General features: G+C 33.6%; 1 protein-coding gene across 1 annotated transcript; it reads right to left on the reverse strand.

Moving 5' to 3' along the window:
• Nucleotides 1-1,318: 1,318 nt before the first annotated feature.
• LOC123525467 (uncharacterized) lies at nt 1,319-9,798 on the reverse strand. Its single transcript, XM_045304530.2, has 2 exons — nt 9,319-9,798; nt 1,319-3,625 (listed from the first exon to the last, which is right to left on the reverse strand). The coding sequence occupies exons 1-2, from the start codon at nt 9,577-9,579 to the stop codon at nt 3,167-3,169; spliced, it is 720 nt and encodes a 239-aa protein (XP_045160465.2). The 5' UTR covers nt 9,580-9,798; the 3' UTR covers nt 1,319-3,166.
• Nucleotides 9,799-19,760: the final 9,962 nt, after the last annotated feature.

Below are 19,760 nucleotides of genomic sequence, written 5' to 3' on the forward strand. Positions count from 1 at the left end.
CAAGAAAACACTGTGTACACGAAACGAGGACAAAATTTATGACTTTTCATTAGAATTCACGAATCGGTCGTTAGAAGCCGGCATTTCTTTTCTAAAAATACAGTTGAAAATGTTCAAACTCTTTTCCCACTACTTTCAAAATATTTTATCAGAGGCGTTTTGTCATGTGCAACTTTTTGAAAGATGGGCACCTCCCAGCTTGTGATAATATTTGGGGTTAAGGACTATATTTCGATCAGATAAAGTCAATAAAAGAAGGGAGTTAATGTGTTTTGGTCCTTAAAAGGAAATTATGTATTTACATAAGCTGCGTAAATGATTCTTAAAATAAACTATGAAATTTTGATATTTTGAATTGAATAGATAAACAAACACGGTTTTTGCAAGCCTATAAATTAATACCAAAGTCATAAAATTTAGTGTATGCATGATAGCGCATCAATGCAAATATTACAATATGAAATGATAAAAGATAAACTATGGTTTTTATTTGTATTTCAGTAATACTGTTTAAAACAGCCAAGTTTCTAGTTTCATACACGTGTTATCGGTAGGTGAAATCTCCATAATAATCCGGGATGACAAATCAGTTTTAATTGTGATATGAAATAAAAATGTCATAAATTGGGAGATGTTCCCCTGCAGTTATTAATTTTGATACGGTGTTTAATATTCAAATCGTCAAACAATGACTTGTAAACTGTAATGATTTTGATTTTCTGTGTGATAAAGTGTTCATCATATGATCCTATTTGATTGTTTTAATCACAATTCATTCAAGATATTGGAATTTATTCCGGTAGCAATTAAAGATCTTAAGGCCTATAAATTACACGACACTACTATTTTTTTTCCCTTTTTTAAGTCTAGATAAATTTAAATATTGAAACACTACTTCGACGGTAAATAGTAGTGCTCTTGGAAACATTCACATAATGACGGATTCAAATAGTTCTCAGTTTGACGGGTGCTTTTTCTCTTGAACGTATTGGAAATCCCCTTCATTTCTACTAACATTTTAGCACGTCTATGCTTGACTTTTTTGTAGCATTTCCATCTCATGAAGTGCTCGTGCTGGGAACATGGGTCAAACACCACAACTGTTATTTGGGGTCTATTTTTACTTTATTTTAAGCTTATTGTTAACACAGTCGCTCGGACTTTGTCTCATTATATTTTCAAGTTTTAAACATAACCATCATTTTTATTTTGACATTTTAGCATTGACAACATATGTTATTTAAAAAGGGTCAAGTTCTAATAGCAGGAAAAACTCCTTTCCGTATATAATGTTTCACACAAAACGCATACAAAAAGACTGTGTTTTCAATTTTATTTTGTTTTTCTCTTCTTTCTTCAGTACAATAAATTATATTAAGCAATCAGTTAGATCAAATTGATTGTATACATTTATATTTCATAAGTCATAAACAAACACTTAATGCAGACCGGTTGTATGTCTGAAGCAGTCTTCGTTTGAAGTCTCGTGCCACCACTTGAAGTCTACTTCAAAACTAAACAGTTAGTGAAAAACACTTGCATGTCACTTGTTAGTATTTTTGTAGTGGTTGGGCACTTACATAAGTTTTTTTGTGCATCAAAATAGCCATAAAGTGTGTACATGACGCATGCACGTATTCGATTAGTGAATGGGGACCATTTCGGAAAGTTGGTATGACTCCAGGAATTAAATCTAAAGTAATAAATAATCAATTAACATAGATATAAATATACATTACCTATCTAATCATCAAAGCGAGATGTTTGATATGATATGTATTTTGAAATTTCATGATTTCTTTCTGTCCCCAACATAGAACAATTTTCAAATTTGCATAAAAATCCGACTTGCTACACCCATGTACTTGTGACTTTATAAGCTTATATTACAAAAAAAACATGTACATACTACATTGTACTTTATGTCCTCTATAACATACAGAATGTACTTCACCTGTTAACACACTTCTTAATGGCTACTTTAGTTCTTTTTTATGTAACTTAACACAAAGTGAGGAAGTCATAATTGTTAACAATATAAGATACTATATCATCACATGACTTAACTTGAGAAGAAAATTGTTAACAGTTTTGATTACCTTGATATGATATAACATATAAACATTTATATTTTCATACATAACACGTGCAGAAACCAAGAAACACGAGAAATCCAGGTCATTAAGGCAACTACAAGCATAAATCTACAAAATACAGATTTCTTTATGTTTCTTAAAAAGGTAAAGCACGATCTTCTCTAAAATATACCAGACGTCTGACAGTTTTGATTAATTTATACGACAACTGAACACAAACAATATGACGCAGACATTAAAATACTAGTTATATAATAACATAAATTTGAAGTTTAAAGTTAAAACAAGTACTAAAAGCAGCAAAACATTGTACAAAATGTAAACAATATGGTATTCTATCGCAATAAAATAATCATTACTAACGTGTAAACACGTGTACATTCCGAAATGAAAACATTCTTTCAGGTCTTTCCAAAATTAACAAAATTTAATTAAGAGCATACTAGAATTAACTTTGTGTAAACTTGAGTCGAAAAGTCAAAATGAAAAGAACAGCTGCGAGCGTACAACTGACCCAATTTCTGCACGTGCCATAAAATGAAAATGCGTAAAATAATATGATAAAAAATTCTGTTGTAGATCTGACAGTTCTTTTACTCTACTCAACACTTGTCTCGGCGTTTTTGCGAAAAACGAAATAATTCATGGAGACATATTTCACCGAGAAAAGGGTCTATATATATATATGACCACGATGACCACGTTTTCCTTCAGTCATATTTATAGCTTTTGAAAAGCTCTCGTGAAGAAGAGGCACGTGAAGTCTATACATCACGTGCCACGACTGGTACCATGCCATGCTGAATCGCACGGATGTTTCGTGGAAAACACCCATGACCTGGCATTTAAAATCTAAATGCTTTTAATATAACACAACAAATGATTGTGTCTTGTCGATAGTTAGGCACACAAAAATCATAATTTTATTGAACATCATGTTAATAATGTTCTCGTTTGATTACTGGCATCTAAATTTCTAGCCATCTAGCTTTGGGTCACACGACTAGAACGATGTCACAGGTGGAAATCACCAGTGTGTTGTCGAATGTTCACGTCTACTAATTAATTTGCTACACTGGGATTTGTTTCCGAATTGCAGGCTCGTGTATACCGGAATCAAACGAATTTTGTTCCTCGTGGCAACAGCTTCCCACCAAAAATCGTTGAAAGTCTTCTGTGAGTAAAGTCGTGTCGATTGAAGGGCACTCATAAAGGTCAATTTGAGACTTTTCAAAACTGTCACTTTCTAGATCTGCAATTTCAGCACGACAACTTCGTCTGCTTTCAATGTCTTTTACTGAGTGTACTGAGACTGGAGAAGATGTCGGGTATTTACGTAAAACTTCGTTTTCAGATTCGTACATGTCCGTATCAGAAATTGACAAATCAGATCTGCTGAGATCGCACGAGCTATCCGGAAGTGACGACTGGCTATGGTAATACTTTTTCTGCCATTTTAAATCTTCAATGGTCTCGTTGAGCGTGAGAAGTTGTTTCATCAATGAAAGATCTTGATCCATCAATGAAGCCTATAACGAGAACAAAATGTTTATTTAAAACGAAATAAAAACTGGCATCAAATGTAAACAAACATGCTTATGTTATCTGCGGATATACATAGACCTTATCAAACTCTGACGTGCACGATTTCTGCTAAAATGTGATAGTTCATGAGTTTGTTAGTTTGCATCAGTCATATGAGAGGATGCCCATGTTCCAAAAACGCTAAAAACTTCCATACAGGAAGGACAGGCGGGTGCAGTTGAGAGAAACATGTTCATGTTTTAGTAAAAGGACTTGCACATCGAATGCATTCAAAGCTTTACAATTGTTTCTTTTTTTGAATACTGAGGGAAAAAAAACAGGCAACCTTACAACATTGGTTAAACGAGATAGTCTTCGCTCAGTTGATCTTAAAATGCATTCAGATCGTCTTTTTTTTTTCATTCCAAACGACTTGTGAATTAACCTTTCCCGCAACCTGACTCTACAAAAAAATGAATTACTTCAAAAGATGTAAATTATCCCAAAGAAAAATGTTAAAATGGGATAAGTTACAGTAACCCAAACAACAAAAATATTCTGACAGATACTAATCAAAATTCCCGTCTATCATCACACATTCATTAGTCTGCAACACGATATGTTCACGTGAATGAAAATGGCACGAAAACGAAATGCCTGGCATGAAATGTGAAATAAAATACCCATTCAGGAAAAAATGCACCCATTTATATCTGGTATGTTTCTAATTAATTTTAAAACATTTTGTTCGGCAAAAAGGATGTGTGGTTCGTGTAAACCAAACTATTCATTTCTCTTGGCGGCCCTATTTTTTCACATACACAAAAAAAAAAGATTCTTAAAAGTATTCTTGTGCTGGGTTACAGAATCCCTATCTGAAAAAGACGATGTATAGTTCGACACTATTTTTCAGGATATGTTTCGTTCGACCTGATCAAAAACCCACTCAGTGACTTGAAAATGCAAGGGAAAATGGATTGAGAAATGATTACTTTATCTTCATAACATGTTGCTTAAAGTTAAATACAAAAACAGTCGACAATTTATTTTCTGTATGACTAATTTCGTGTAATATTCTAACATTTTTCGTCTGTAGTGAAAATTGCGACATCTTTACGTTTTATTACGACACTTCGGCCGCCGGGCAGTTTAAGTTACCCGTCACAATCGTTTAACTGACCTCTTGACCCAGACATGTTACTTGACTTGTTAGCGGGTAATTCCTATACTGTTATACTGTTGCAATTTATTTTATAATTAATGTATTTAAGACAAGTTTGATAAATTAAGGCAGTGATTCAAAGATAATCAGAGCATGCTGAATGAAATATGTACAAAACATCAAATTTCTTGACATGAATTTACCACAGTATTTCATTTATCATTTTATAAAACAAAAAAATATTTAATTATACACGTACACGAATGGAGGACAGTTTTGCGTCACTGCGGTCGAAATCTTAATGGAATGAACAAGGATGCAGATTTAACCCCCACACATTTTAAATAGTTGAGAAAGTCATTTGAAAGAAATCGATTAAGCGCATTCCGCACATATTTCTCAAGTTTTCAATTTAATGTTAAAATCAATTTTGATTGGTACGTATAGATACAAGTCAAGCCTTCAAAAGGAAACGCTTAATCTAAATAACCGCGGGATGCGCTTATATTCTAATGACTTTTTGATCTTTTACATGATACTGATTTTGTAAAAATGAGATATGTATGTACAGCCTGTCTCCATGGTATGTGGTCGTGCCACTCCAATTAATGAAATAATGCTGATGGTACCCTGAACTACTGACATTGAATTTACATTTTGTGAACAGGTGTGTCATAAAAAGGGTGAACTTAATAGAATTTTGAGCCGTTTATTTATTAAACAAATGTACATGTTAATCGGACGAAAATATATCAATGAAAGAAAAGGAACGACAACTACAGCTGTAATCATTTAACACGGTAATGATGGTACACAGTATAAAACGGTGACTACGGGCCGTAACTCTGATACAGATGAAGTCTATAACTTTCCTTCCCCGAAGGATCCAAAATCAGCAGCACATATTCTGATATCATGGTCATAGTACGTTTCGTTTAAACTAAGTTCAGGGCTATCAATTTGCAATGCAAACTAATTGGAAATCTCTGTTTTTCTTTAGCACTGATAATGTATACAAATATTTACAAATATGATCGCCATACTGACCGAATATAATAATAATATGATTGTAATATTTATATATTATACTGTATATCTAACCTATATACGGGCAAATTTAGAGATTATGCCATTATCTTTATATTACATTGAATAATCCAAATATTTAAGTAATTACTTATTACCTCCATAGCTCAGCAGATAACCAAGTTATTGTGAAACGATGCAATGTAAATCCATAGTACTTTATGAACTATTACATAACCGGTTGAAATGTCAAACAAGTACAGTTTTAAACATTGCAGTCTCTCATCAGGGACCAATGACAATTTGTCTTTAAAAGAGTTCTTCAGTCACGTAAGGACTTTAAAGGCGTTCTTTATTGACATCTTCATTTCAATATTTGCCACAAAACATGAAAATTTGATAACAAAGAATATAATTATGAATAGTCTTAATTAAATCTTTCTCGGAATTTTTTAAAAGTTAAAAGTGATCTTGCTGTTTCAGTTTAATCATTTATTTCCTTTACACGCTGGTAAGAAGCTCTTACTTCCGTTGCACGTATGATATTATACGGTTTTTTTTTCAGAACAAGAAAACCCCAATTACCCGGGAGACATATAAATATTTGAAAATGAAAATATAAAAATAGATCTCGGTTTTAGTGTGCGGTTTCGTATCTTGTTTCGCGGTGTAATTAAATACGTTTTGATATAAGCAATTTCAGGAATCGATATGTTTTACGTGTTTAAGGACATTTTGGAGGGTTTGTATATCGACCCGCAAATTCCACTTACAATTTACGTTTACTTTTGTCAACAAAACAAACAGAATATAGTTGAGTCATACATAGATACAGGGCAACGAATGATAACAGGACAAACACACAAATATTCATCGTGCAAAACGATGATAAGAAATAGGACGAAGAATTTGAAAAATCATCGTCAGTGACTTAGCCCTTTACGTACTAAAATGAACAGGAAAAAATGAAGTAGTTTTTTTTTTTTTTTTTTTTTTTTTTTCTGTAGCAAAAAATACTGGATATGAACAAAAAGCTCGTGGTTCTTACAACAACCTGGCAGCATTATCCCTACAAAACCATGCAAATTAGGTGATTAGCAAAGTCACGAATTTTACTGGGTAATTTAGTTTAATGACGTCAATGGTATTTTGGAAGAATTAAACTAGATAAACTTTATGATAGGGTGATTTTATTCTGTCTTAACACCAATCTAGGTCTTTGAACAGTCTCAAATAGATGGTTAAGCCACAACAGAGGAAGCGACGATTTACAGGTAGAATAGAATGTTATCCGTGTTCAGAGACACTATAGTCCTTCATTTTAAACTAAGTTGGGAAGTTGTACATTTTACTCGCGGAGAACTCAGTGTTACAGGTTAAATAATTTTGCATATATAGTGTTCAGTTGTGAATGAAACCTCTTTTTAACTCTTCAGTTATAATGCTTGCCAAATAATGATTTTCGCCAGTTCACTGCCTTGGTTCATATAGCATCGAATCTTCCATTATTATATTCATTGTCCTTTTCAATATTTTTACTGTTGAAAATAGACTTTCTTTGTGAAACTAATGCGTCTGGGGTTTTTTTTTTTTGTTATTGAATTCAGAACTCTAAAATAGTTGCAGACGAAATTTTGTTTACTTTAGATGAAAGCTTTTTATTTGATCTGCAAATATTGCACCGGCTATAAGTACTACGGCATAGAATTATGTAGGAAATATAATTATAGATTTGTTTATCAAATCTAAGGTCTGTAATCGTTCAACGGAACAAATAATAAGGTGCTGCCCGTCAAGTTATAGCAGGTCTGGCAAGTTTGTAGAACGTATTTGTGCTAATGGTGATGAGAGACGTTTGGTGCTAATAGGCGGAGCCTAAATAACATAATATTCAATTTCGCATTACGTCTAAATTATATATAGTAAATATTTCATTTTAAATGTTCACGCTTTATATCATAATCCGTGTAAAATGAAAATATTTGACGAGTTTATTTATAAAGATATGTCAAAAAACTATGTAATTTTATTTAACATACTTTTATCCAAATTCTTCTTAAAAGTTAATATTGCATCATTTCTCGCAAGAATGAAAACATAGAATAATAAGGAAATCATAGGTATAAATAGGCATATAATGACTTACGAAAATATTTCAATTACTTTGGGATTAGTAAATTTTGCCATTTGTCACATATCAAAAACGTCTAAGTATTTCTAGATAGTACTGAAATCGGATACGATAGATAATATATGATAAAAGGATGAGAAATGGTTTTGATTTACGATCAATGTTTCACGATGATTTGTCCTAATTAGATTTGACATTTATGGCTCTCAATGACAGGACCTTAAGGCTAACATCTTCTATTAAACCTCAAAGTTGCACTGTCATGATTAAATATGATAAAAAAAATCGTAAAAATCGGAGAAATTTGCAATTCGTTATATTTTTCTGTTGTTTTTTTTTACATCTATTCATTCAGTTGGTTATTTGTTTTTACTAATTTCTTTTTTCTTTATATTGTTTCATTCTTTCTTTCTAAGTTTATACCTGTATGTTTTTTTCCTAAGTAACATTTTCTTTAAGACATGAAATATTTTTGGTTTTGTTCTCGAGTGAGTATTTTTGGAACAATAAAAATCCAAGAATAAACGTTTTCTAGTAAAAACAATCTATTTCAGTGCTGTTTTTTCTGACATTTAATCTAGCAGAACTGGCACCAATGTCTGAAAAAATCCATTAGTGTGTTACTGTGTCTGGCTGCGGTATCTCTAAGGTTCATTTATATTTCCCAAAACACGCACAGATGCAATAAACATCGTGTAAACGAGCCTCTTTGAGGACGTAGAACATCCTTAGTTTTATCACTTCAAGTTGGAAATAAGAGCAGCTCTTATAACATGGCCAATTGAAAACACTTCACTGGAGTTTAATGAAGGAAACTAACCAAAATTTGCTTAGTTATCCATTACACATTATACGTAAGTGGTACAGGACTTTAACAAATAAAATGGTTTCAAACGTAAAAAAATAATTTCTTTATGTTGTGTTTTCAAATAGATAGCTTTCTTTCAGAAAAGACAACCAAGTAACTCAGAGAGAGGCTGGTATAGATAGCCAGGTAGTCTTTTTAGCTGTCATCATAGTATTCTTAAAAGTTAATAAACATTAATGTGTTACCCGAGTCAAAATTTGTCATTTGACGTTTAGGCATGAAAAACACCTGTGTTTTTGGTTACCAACCCTAAAATTGACTTCCAACCCTTTTTCATCTTGATAAAAATCAACATTTTATATACTTTCATACTTTCATAATATTTTGGTAACATTTATTAAAATTCATTCATAATGTTTGATTTATAGCTGTATTCATTTTTCTATGAAATGAAAATGAGAAGAAGAAAAGAAAAGAAAAATACCTATATATACATACCCTATTTTGGGCCAAGTAACCCTAAACACAAGTATTTTTCATTCTGGAAGTAAAATATATTAAATTATCTTACCATTTCAGTTCTGAGCGTTTCCATAGCAACGTCAATGGAAGTTGTCTTCCTGCAAGTTCTAGGACGTCCGGAATTAGCCAGTTTCTCCTTGACCACTTCCGCCGCTCTCTTTCTCGTCTGGTAAAATTCTCTGCAGGCGTTAGACAAGTCTATGGAATCCATATATTTGTCGTCTGCCTTTGTCAAATGGTTATTGTCTGTTACACTAAACTCTTCAGTAACATTTGTATCCATATTTCCTTTAATATCCTTCATTTTCATTGAAGTTGTCAAAAAGTTCGTCTGAAATATCAGACGTCGTCGCTACAATATGTCTTCACCTTCGTAATTCAAAATTCCAACTAAATTTTTAACAACACACTATGTTTAAATATTATCTATAAATCTAATTTTAGATGATATTAAACGTTCTGTTTGAATAGCGTTTACTTCAGTCAATATAACACAATGTTCCGTGCAAGTGAGATAACGCGAGAAGTAGACCAGCTGATTTTCCGATAAACACTGAACCAGTCTGACTTCTCGCGATTTCATTGGTTGAACGGTAAAATGGGCTAGTCCGTTTGCGTGATAAACAAAGATCGGCAAGGCGCCATAATTTAAACTGTCAGCGTGGTCAGATAATTGTATGTAATTCTTTTTCGGAAAGATAAAACTGAATAAAATATTATTAATGAATGAAGAAACTTTGTCACCGTAAACATTGTAGGAGTTCCCGACTTGCTCAGTGGTGTTCTTGTCCGATTAACCAGTTAGTAATAGCCCGTGTTCTCTAACTGTTCCTCAATAGTGACTGCGAATGAAATAAAAAAAAAAGAATCTTAAATCGTTTAAATAAATGAATTTTCGTAAATTATTTGCACATTTATTTTCAGTATCTGGCTGGGCAATGAAGGCCTACAATTTTATCTCTTGACAAATATCCTGCACCTAAGGTATGACTACTCAATAAAATATCGCAATTTCCAGTATCAATATCTGATTAATAAAGATCCTGTCAGCCTTATCGGGTGCTAAATTCAGCTTATGCTGCCGGTATCTGATTTAGAAACCCCCTCCAGTTTTGTCTCTGCAACAAGAAAGAAAAACCCATTTGCATGTTCATTACCCTCTCTTCCTTAAAAAGAAAAAAATATATGAGCCGTGCCATGAGAAAACCAACATAGTGGGTTTGCGACCAGCATGGATCCAGACCAGCCTGCGCATCCGCGCAGTCTGGTCAGGATCCATGCTGTTCGCTTTTAAAGCCTATTGTAACTGGAGAAACTGTTAGCGAACAGCATGGATCCTGACCAGACTGCGCGGATGCGCAGGCTGGTCTGGATCCATGCTGGTCGCAAACCCACTATGTTGGTTTTCTCATGGCACGGCTTATATCTTCCTAATGAAACCGGGTTTATCAACGTTGTATAGTTTAAGTAGACTAGCTCCTAGACTATGAGATATATGTTTTTATTTGAATTTTCATTTTTAAAGTTGTGAATACAGCCAGCCTATATCCTAGGGCCCATTATCATATTACTGCCAGTTCTCTAATAGACTGGAATTTGTTACTTTTACATCGTTCCCCCTTTAGCTATTCCTATAGATACATAAAATAAAAGAAAATCACAAAAAAATTCCGACATTTTGTGACAAACTCAGTCTAGTGGCTAGTATAAAGCAGATCTTTAATATATTGTTAAATCCAAATTAGACCAGAACAATGTAATAGCTAGTTATTACATACTCGTTTCTATTTCCCGTTAAGTTACACTGGTACCGGAAACGTCAATATTTTTCCATACACTGATGCCTGAATTTCATATCGGGTGCGTGACGTAATTCAGTGTGTGTTGTTGCACTATTTTTTCTATTTAGTTCAGTATTGTCAATCCTATTCAGGCTATTGAACATATATATGATATTTACATAATATTTATACGTGTAGATGCGTATGTAATAAAAAGGTTATTATCTTTGCATCATGAAATATGTACTCGTTCTTCAGCGGAAGAATATTGCGCTCCTAAAGTCGCGCAATATTTCCACTGAAGAACTCGTGCATATTTCCCGATACAAAGCTAATAACCTATAATTATTATTCATTGGCATGTCTAGGCATATCTTATGTTAGAAAAAACTTTAATCGAACGCGATACATTTTCTTACTCTGTCCTTACAAATAGAATTACACAAGCCTACTGTTTAACTGGCTAAATGCATTTACTGTATTTTATTCCCACTAACTCCCAGAATGGTGAAGATTCAATTATTTATCGCCCTGCACAGTGTGAAACAATAACATAAATATTATTGCGTTAACAGCTTTTTTGCAACATAATATACAATACCTGTAGTATTAATTTGTATAGGATTCTCACAAAAAAACTGTTGATAAATAATATTTATCTTGCAAAAATATTTCTTATTTGACAGAATGGGACTCGCTTTCTTTAAAGTAAAATAGTTGACAAATACTTTAAACAGAAACTGAGAATCGCACCTTACTTAATAGTTCTTCAGTTGTTACAATTGTGAAACGCGGTATACAATTTTCAAGACTGTTTCAATTAGGAAACCCACCAGTGACAAAATGGGACTTCTATAGTAGGCTGAAAATAATATAAATATATTCAGTACAGACCGTTTTTTGGACTTGACCGATTTGACCCGCAAGATATATAATATTTTGCAAAATAAGACAAAATAATGAGCATAATGATGTCGGATCGGCGAAGGTCATTGATATTGCAGGAAAATAACCCATATATAGCACTCGATTCAAAATCAGAACACCGTTGGCAAACCAGTTACAAGACAGCAGTGGAAGTATACCATACAGATACATTTCATCATGTTAGTCTTATTGCACCTGTCTGTCAATAGATTTGATAAAGATGTATGCCCATGGAACTTGTTTTCATAAAAAAAAGTCCGGCATAATACTTCTACTCAATAAATCCCATCACCTTTGCTTGGCTGGGATTTTCATTTTCGCTGATTTTAATCTTGGCGGATAATGTATACCCAATAAAGAAGGATTAATGAAAACAGTGACTATTTTAAAGATGTGCCATACATATGCATAAGGATTATCGCTCAATGGGCTCATTGGATTTAGATAATGTCATCTGTATAGAATAAATTGGAGTTTGATAACGCTTTAATCCCGAGAAACGTCCCGGGGTTCGTATAACAGGTTGTCCCGCAGGCGAGAGACACAAGTAAATAACTTTTACTCAAGTACATTGATTTCGCGTAGTGATATATATATTTTTCTGGCCGCAAAACATGAATAATATGAAAAATTTAGGCAAAAACACTAATTAATGCATGTTGCAGGGCCGTAGTAACGATTTTAGGATAGTGGCAGCGGAAACCGTAGTGAGATGTTCGCCATCCGCGGCATTTGCTAGCCCAACCTTGTGATCACTGTGTTTTTACCAAGACGTAATGTACACTGTACAACTGTAAGTTGAACTAACCAAATAAGCTGTACGTGACTTTTCGCTGTAACTGATATGGACGGAATGTGTCGGTAGACGGGACATACAAATAGGTAACTGACCGCAACAAAGCCTGTTCCAGCAGCAGTAACATTATTTTAGCGAATATTTACAATAAAAAATACAACCTGCTACCGGGAGTAGCGCAAAAAACATAAGAATGAACAGAATGACAGATCATACAAGTTTACTGCCCTTTTATCTAGCTCCTATATTTCTATTTAGATACACTGGTGATATAACGCTCAATTCCTGACAGTTAAGAAAGTAGCTTGTCATCATTCCTCTATTTTCAACTGATAAGCCCAGTAGATTATTTAGTTAACATTGCTTTTTTTATCTTTTGACACATTGTCGGGGTAGACGTTTTCTTGGAAACTCCTACAGAATGAGATAATTAGGCAAGTGTTCAGAATGAGATAATTAGGCAAGTGTTCAGCGGTTTTGTTTTACCAGTTGCCAAGTAGTCCAGAAACTATTTTCGTAATAATTTAAAGTTTATGATGCAATTGATGCTTTTTGTTCATTTAATGAAGGTTATAAAAATAAGGAAAGACATAATTATGTTGGGAGTTTTATTAACAAAAGATATGAATAATATCAACATAATGAATCAAAACAAATGGAAGAAAATTAAGTGTCTACTTTAATTTATGAATAAGTTAATTATCTGTTTATTAAGTACAATAATATAACAGTCACCTGTTGCGTTATTTACTTAAAGCAAGGCCAAAGTTATCAGTGTTGTTCGTTTCCTGTCCATCCATTGCTTTGAGGCAATTTAAAGTTTTTAACTGGAAACAAAATGTTTCTGATTACCTCCACTGTATGTCTTGTTAGAGATAGTTCACAAACCCTAGTTCTATTGTCTGTCTCACATACCCTAGTTCTGTTGTCTGTTTCACATACCCTAGTTCTGTTGTCTGTCTCACATACCCTAGTTCTATTGTCTGTCTCGCATACCCTAGTTCTGTTGTCCATCTCACGTACCCTAGTTCTATTGTCTGTCTCACATACCCTAGTTCTGTTGTACTATTGTCTGTCTCACGTACCCTAGTTCTATCGTCTGTCCCGCATACCCTAGTTCTATTTTCTGTCGCATGTGCCCTAGTTCTATTGTTTGTCTCACATACCCTAGTTCTATTGTCTGTCTCACGTACCCTAGTTCTATTGTCTGTCTTACGTACCCTAGTTCTATTGTACTATTGTCTGCCTCACGTACCCAAGTTCTATTGTCTGTCTCACATACCCTAGTTCTATTGTCGGTCTCACATACCCTAGTTCTATTGTCTGTCTCGAATACCCTAGTTCTATTGTCGGTCTCACATACCCTAGTTCTGTTGTCTGTCTCACATACCCTAGTTCTGTTGTCGGTCTCACATACCCTAGTTCTATTGTCTTTCTCACAAACCCTAGTTCTATTGTCTGTCTCACATACCCTAGTTCTATTGTCCGTCTCACATACCCTAGTTCTATTGTCGGTCTCAAATGCCCTAGTTCTATTGTTTGTCTCACATACCCTAGTTCTATTGTCTGTCTCACATACCCTAGTTATATTGTCCGTCTCACATACCCTAGTTCTATTGTCTGTCTCACATACTCTAAAACTATTGTCTGTCTCACATACCCTAGTTCTATTGTCTGTCTCACATACCCTAGTTCTATTGTCGGTCTCATGTACCATAGTTCTATTGTCTGTCTCACGTACCCTAGTTCTATTGTCTGTCTCACATACTCTAGTTCTATTGTCTATCTCACATACCCTAGTTCTGTTGTCTGTCTCACATGCCCTAGTTCTATTGTCGGTCTCACATGCCCTAGTTCTATTGTCTGTCTCACATACCCTAGTTCTATTGTCTGTCTCACATGCCCTAGTTCTATTGTCGGTCTCACATGCCCTAGTTCTATTGTCGGTTTCACATACCCTAGTTCTATTGTCTGTCTCACATGCCCTAGTTCTATTGTCGGTCTCACATGCCCTAGTTCTATTGTCGGTCTCAGATACTGAATAATTTTATTTACCCTAAATCAAATCGTGCAAGACATCCCTGAGGGAAGGAAACATTATCTCTTTTCATCAGCACTTAGACGACTATTACTTTAAACATCATAATGATGATCATTATTTTTTTGGAAATCATCAGCAATGATGATAAAGTGTCTTTATTGAATTTCTAGCTTCAGATAATTGCTCACAATTCGCACACTCAAAATAGTGTTTACCGCAAATACATCTTGTTGTATATGTCATGCTGTTCTGTAAATATGTCGTTATGTAATGTTTATGTCAGATGTCTATAAGGGCCTTGCCTTTCTAAAAATACGTTTTTCATAAAAAGCCAATGTAACATGTAAAACATTAAAAAGTGAATTTTTAAAAACAGGTAGATAGTCTGGAATTTAAATTACGATAATGCCTTTGTATACAATGGCGCTTTGTGATCTTTCAATCCAGTGAGGAAAACATGGGCAAATGTGCACAGAAATTGAAAGAATAACGTCAAGCAAATGTCATTGTCTACAAGGTCATCAGAAATTAAAGAAATAATTGATGAAAATGGACATAAACGTGTGTCTCTTACTTCAGATGTTATAATTAAAAGACGGATATGCAGTTTTAAAACTTGATTTATTTATTTATCATTTTGATATGTGAAAGGTAAATGCGTATTTTTTACTAATTAAAAGAGACAATTTTGTAATTATCGTAATTAACCTTACACAGAGCAGTCATTATAGTTTTATTATCGTAAATACTGTTAAAGGACACTCAGCGGAAGCCTATTGTGTAGCGGTACTAAAATCCTTGAAATAATTAATACATAATGAGACATTTTGGAGGTCGTGAAGGGTGTTGTCAGTTAATTTGTGGAGAAATATCATCGACGATGCTGACATCTGTTTGTAACTGCAAGGTTACGAGCCCGAAAAAAATCACCTATTTAATAAATAAGATTATACAAAGTTATTCAATGTCAAATATGACAAGTTCTACAACTCTCCTCCAGATATCATTAATCTTGGCACTCCTCCAGAAACCTGATTCCCTTTCAATAAAGAATGGTCACAGACCTTACATTTGTCCTGATGTTAATATATGGTTAACTTCTCCTGCTGCCGAAATACAGCCCAGACACCAAACAGATGGCGTTTTACAGAATTACAGTTCATTGAATGAAAATATAAAACCTTACTATCAGATGTTCAAAGCTAAGGACTGTATCTACTGGTACATGTACCATTTTTCATGTCTTGGGTATGACGCGGCCTGGGAGCGAACCTACGACCCCCCGCACCCAAAACTGATGTCCTACCACTCCAGGCTCAGTTCAGGGGTAGCTGTCGTCTCTGCTTCAAACAGGTGTCCGTAAGAGGCATATAATCTCTGCGGGGTGGGGCTGGGGGTTACTCTTAACGTGATGGGTCATGACGCGGAGACATTTTCCTTGTAGTATCGCAGAGAAATAATCCATACTTCAATTCCCCCCCCCCCCCCCCCCCCCAAAGTTGTTTCTTTTTATACAAAGATCGTCGGTAGATTACAGTATGCGTATTGCCGATATTTGCACACTTTAGACTACTTTTCGTCAATGATTGTAAACAAGATATTATTTAACATTGTTTGCAAAACAAAAACACACGATGATTCATAAAACATGCACTTCTTGCCAAGTGCATTGCGCATAGTTTGTGATCATTAGTACATCTTGGTAACTTATTGTCCCTCGTAACTCGTTTGTACTGGACAGATCATACCATAAAAGCGTCATCATTAGATGACCACACACTTATGGTGTACTGGTCAAGCATTTTGTGGTTGTCGTAATCCCAAACCACAATGAAATAAACATATTTGTACATACGTATAGTTTACAAATCTATAAATGAAAAACAAACTAATTTACAGGTTGAAAAATAACATGTTGACAAAAGAACTAAGTACAAACGAATCAAAATTGTGTTTGCGTGGACATAAGTTTGTTAAGGCGGATTGTAAGCCTTTTTTAAATAAGGAAAACAGAAGTGACCTAGCAGAAATCTAGTGAAAGTAAACATTGCTTACTACAGGTGATACAGTATAAGGTCAACAAGTTTTTGTTCACCATCTAAGTAGGATTTATCTTTTTCAAATTGTCATTAAGGAAAGTGAAAGTAAATATTGGTGGAAGTTCGTACTAATAATTACATTGTCAAATGATAGAAAATTTAATATTAATTAACAACTTAAAAGGATCTGGTGTACCTATATCGGTTACTGCACTCTTATGTTTGAATAAAGACTTTAAACTACGACCCGAACTGTCTCCTGCGGTCGTCACTCCAAACAATAATAACAATAATAACAATAATAATTATAGAATTAATAAAGTGTATGTTTTTGCTGCTGCTGCTGCTGATGATGATGATGACGCTGATGATGATGCTGCTGATGATGATGATATGGTAATGCAAGGAATGGCAAGAATGATAACAGCAGCAAGATCGAAAATAAGTTCAGGTCCTTAAAAGTAATGACACACAACTGTTGCGACAAGTAAAACTGACAAAATTTAAAACATGGTCCAACTTTCTTATCTTGTCTATTCAATTAATTCATAAAAAGTACTTGCCACCTTTTAAATAACATCATGTATATTGTCAAACTTTATAATAAAACTTCCAGTTACCACGAAAAAAAAAACACACACACACAAATAACAACCCAAAGTACATTTTTAGATTAGATCAAATGAAGTATTAAAAGATGCCGAAGCACAACATTTGAAATTAATATTCCAGAAATAACGTGTTTGACATGACACAACATTATTTTTTGTTTTGTTTATGTGAAAGTATACTTTTTATCAAAAGACGTTTGTATTCAAAGTCACGATGACACTTTAAGCAGATATGTCCCCATTTTGCATTAACATGAACTCGTTTAAGTTATCTAAAAAGCATGTTCACGAAACATACGAGGGATGTTCAAAGAGTCTGGAGACAAGTGTCATATTTTTATTGATTTATATCCAAACATTCAAACGAGAATAAAAACAAAAGCAAATATAATAATTTCAACAGGAAAGTAAAAAAAAAAAGGTGTACTTTCAAATTTTGGTAAAAATCTTGTTTGAATATCATACTCAAAAGGAGACAATAATGTCGCCTCGCCAGAAACTTTTCGAAAATCCCACAAAGTTTTTGCGACAAAATAAATGCGTTTCAAATAGTAGGTAGCCTTGTATAAAGCCTTGTCAAAACAGTTTAAAGTAAAGAGATAAAAAAAGCACGTTCGTTTTAGTAAAAATTTAAAGTGGTCAGCCATGCTTGTTACTCTGCTGTCATAGTCTATGAAAAATTGTTCTTTCAGAATGATGTGCCACTTGGCACTTTCTGTTCAAGCCTCATTTTTTTTTGGCTTTGGTGTCAGTCATTTTTCCTAAACGTCATTCGTGATGATGAAGATACTTAAGATTTTCAGTATGTTTGCATTGAAACTTTTTTCTTTCCTAATATAGGATAAAAAATAATGTAACGTTTGACTTTGGTCATCAGTGCAATGTCATCCATTTTGTCTCATAATTTTTCTGTTGATTTCGTAAGAGAATACATAAAAGTATGGATAACAAAAGTTTTTTTTTTCAATTACAATAACATGTATGTCGACTTCTAAATATCAGTGAATTTTACGAGTTTTTAAAAATTAACATATTTGTCAGACAAAAGATGCATGCATTTACGCTTTCCTAAAAAAAAACTAGAAAGTCATATATGCAATCTTTTGTGAGTTTTCTGTCTGAATAAAAATAAACCGTCATTATTCATTCAGTTGCTTTATAAATGTTAGCAAATTATTTTGGCGGGTTCAGCTAAGTTTTTATTTATTTATCTATTTTTCTTAATTTTCTGACACTGTATTTAGGCGTTTGTGTTTTCATATAATGTAAAAGTAGTTCCTCACAGTTTCAAGACATTACTTAAGAATTTTATAAAGATATGTTCATTTTCGGATGTCGCCCAAATAAATATCGAACAAAAAGCAAGTCCCTGTTAGCGAACACTCTCCCACTTTGATTCTGTGACGATTAAAAAGTAAAGAATACATTATTAAAATTTCATGTCTGTTCATTACAGAACTTAGAATTTTGCAATAAATATAGCTAGGCAAAAGAAGTGTTTGTGGTTGTGGTAGAGGTCAGGGTTGGTCCCCTTTGTAAAATTGGCGGATGATTTTCTAAATGTGCAAAAATATTTTATTTTTGAAAAAGAACAGATAAAATTTGTTCTACATCTCATGTTAATGATGTGCAGATGGAGAAATATTGTGACGTTTCATCTTTTTTAACTGGCGGTGTACAGCTAAGTTCCATTGTCTGTACTGGCCTTAACTGAAACACGTCCCACCCCACCAAAGTACAAATAATAAAAAAGTAATAGGATCTTTGTACTTTGTGTCTCCTTTAAACATATCTTATATCTACTTTCACATGATGGCACCATCATCCCAAATATCACGACATCATAAAGTACATAAATCATATACTGAAGTTATCGCAAATTTATCTAATTATGAAATATAAGAATTTTTTCATCTCTTGATCACCTGTGTCAATATAACCCATATAGTTTAGACTTCTACCCTTATTTGAAAAAAGTCTTTAAAACATAAGTAGTCCGTGTCAAAGTTTTCAATTCTCTTTGAGTCTCTTTTTATTGGAACACGAGTTGTTTAACTAAACTTAAAACAATAAAGTTCCTTTGACTAGTACAACCTTAATAAGAAATTGTTCTACGTATGAAATTAGATGACTTCATCAACTTTTACAGTAAGAATAGTGTCTGATAGTACATTGATCTCTAGGAGTTTCTTTCGCAGTTTTTGATTTATTATTTTGACATAAGGGGCTTGTTCAGTGAACGCGACACTGACTTTTGACATGATATCAATTATAAATTTACAGCCTTCCAAAAGGA

This window comes from Mercenaria mercenaria, chromosome 3 (genome assembly GCF_021730395.1).
Source record: "Mercenaria mercenaria strain notata chromosome 3, MADL_Memer_1, whole genome shotgun sequence".
NCBI classification, from domain to species: domain Eukaryota; kingdom Metazoa; phylum Mollusca; class Bivalvia; order Venerida; family Veneridae; genus Mercenaria; species Mercenaria mercenaria.

Excerpts from the sequence above, each read along its gene's own strand:
- LOC123525467 (XM_045304530.2), bottom strand. The coding sequence starts at position 9,579 with ATGAAAATGAAGGATATTAAAGGAAATATGGATACAAATGTTACTGAA. Across the intron at positions 3,626-9,318 it reads AAACGCTCAGAACTGAAATG|GCTTCATTGATGGATCAAGA; the intron begins GTAAGATAATTT and ends TTCTCGTTATAG.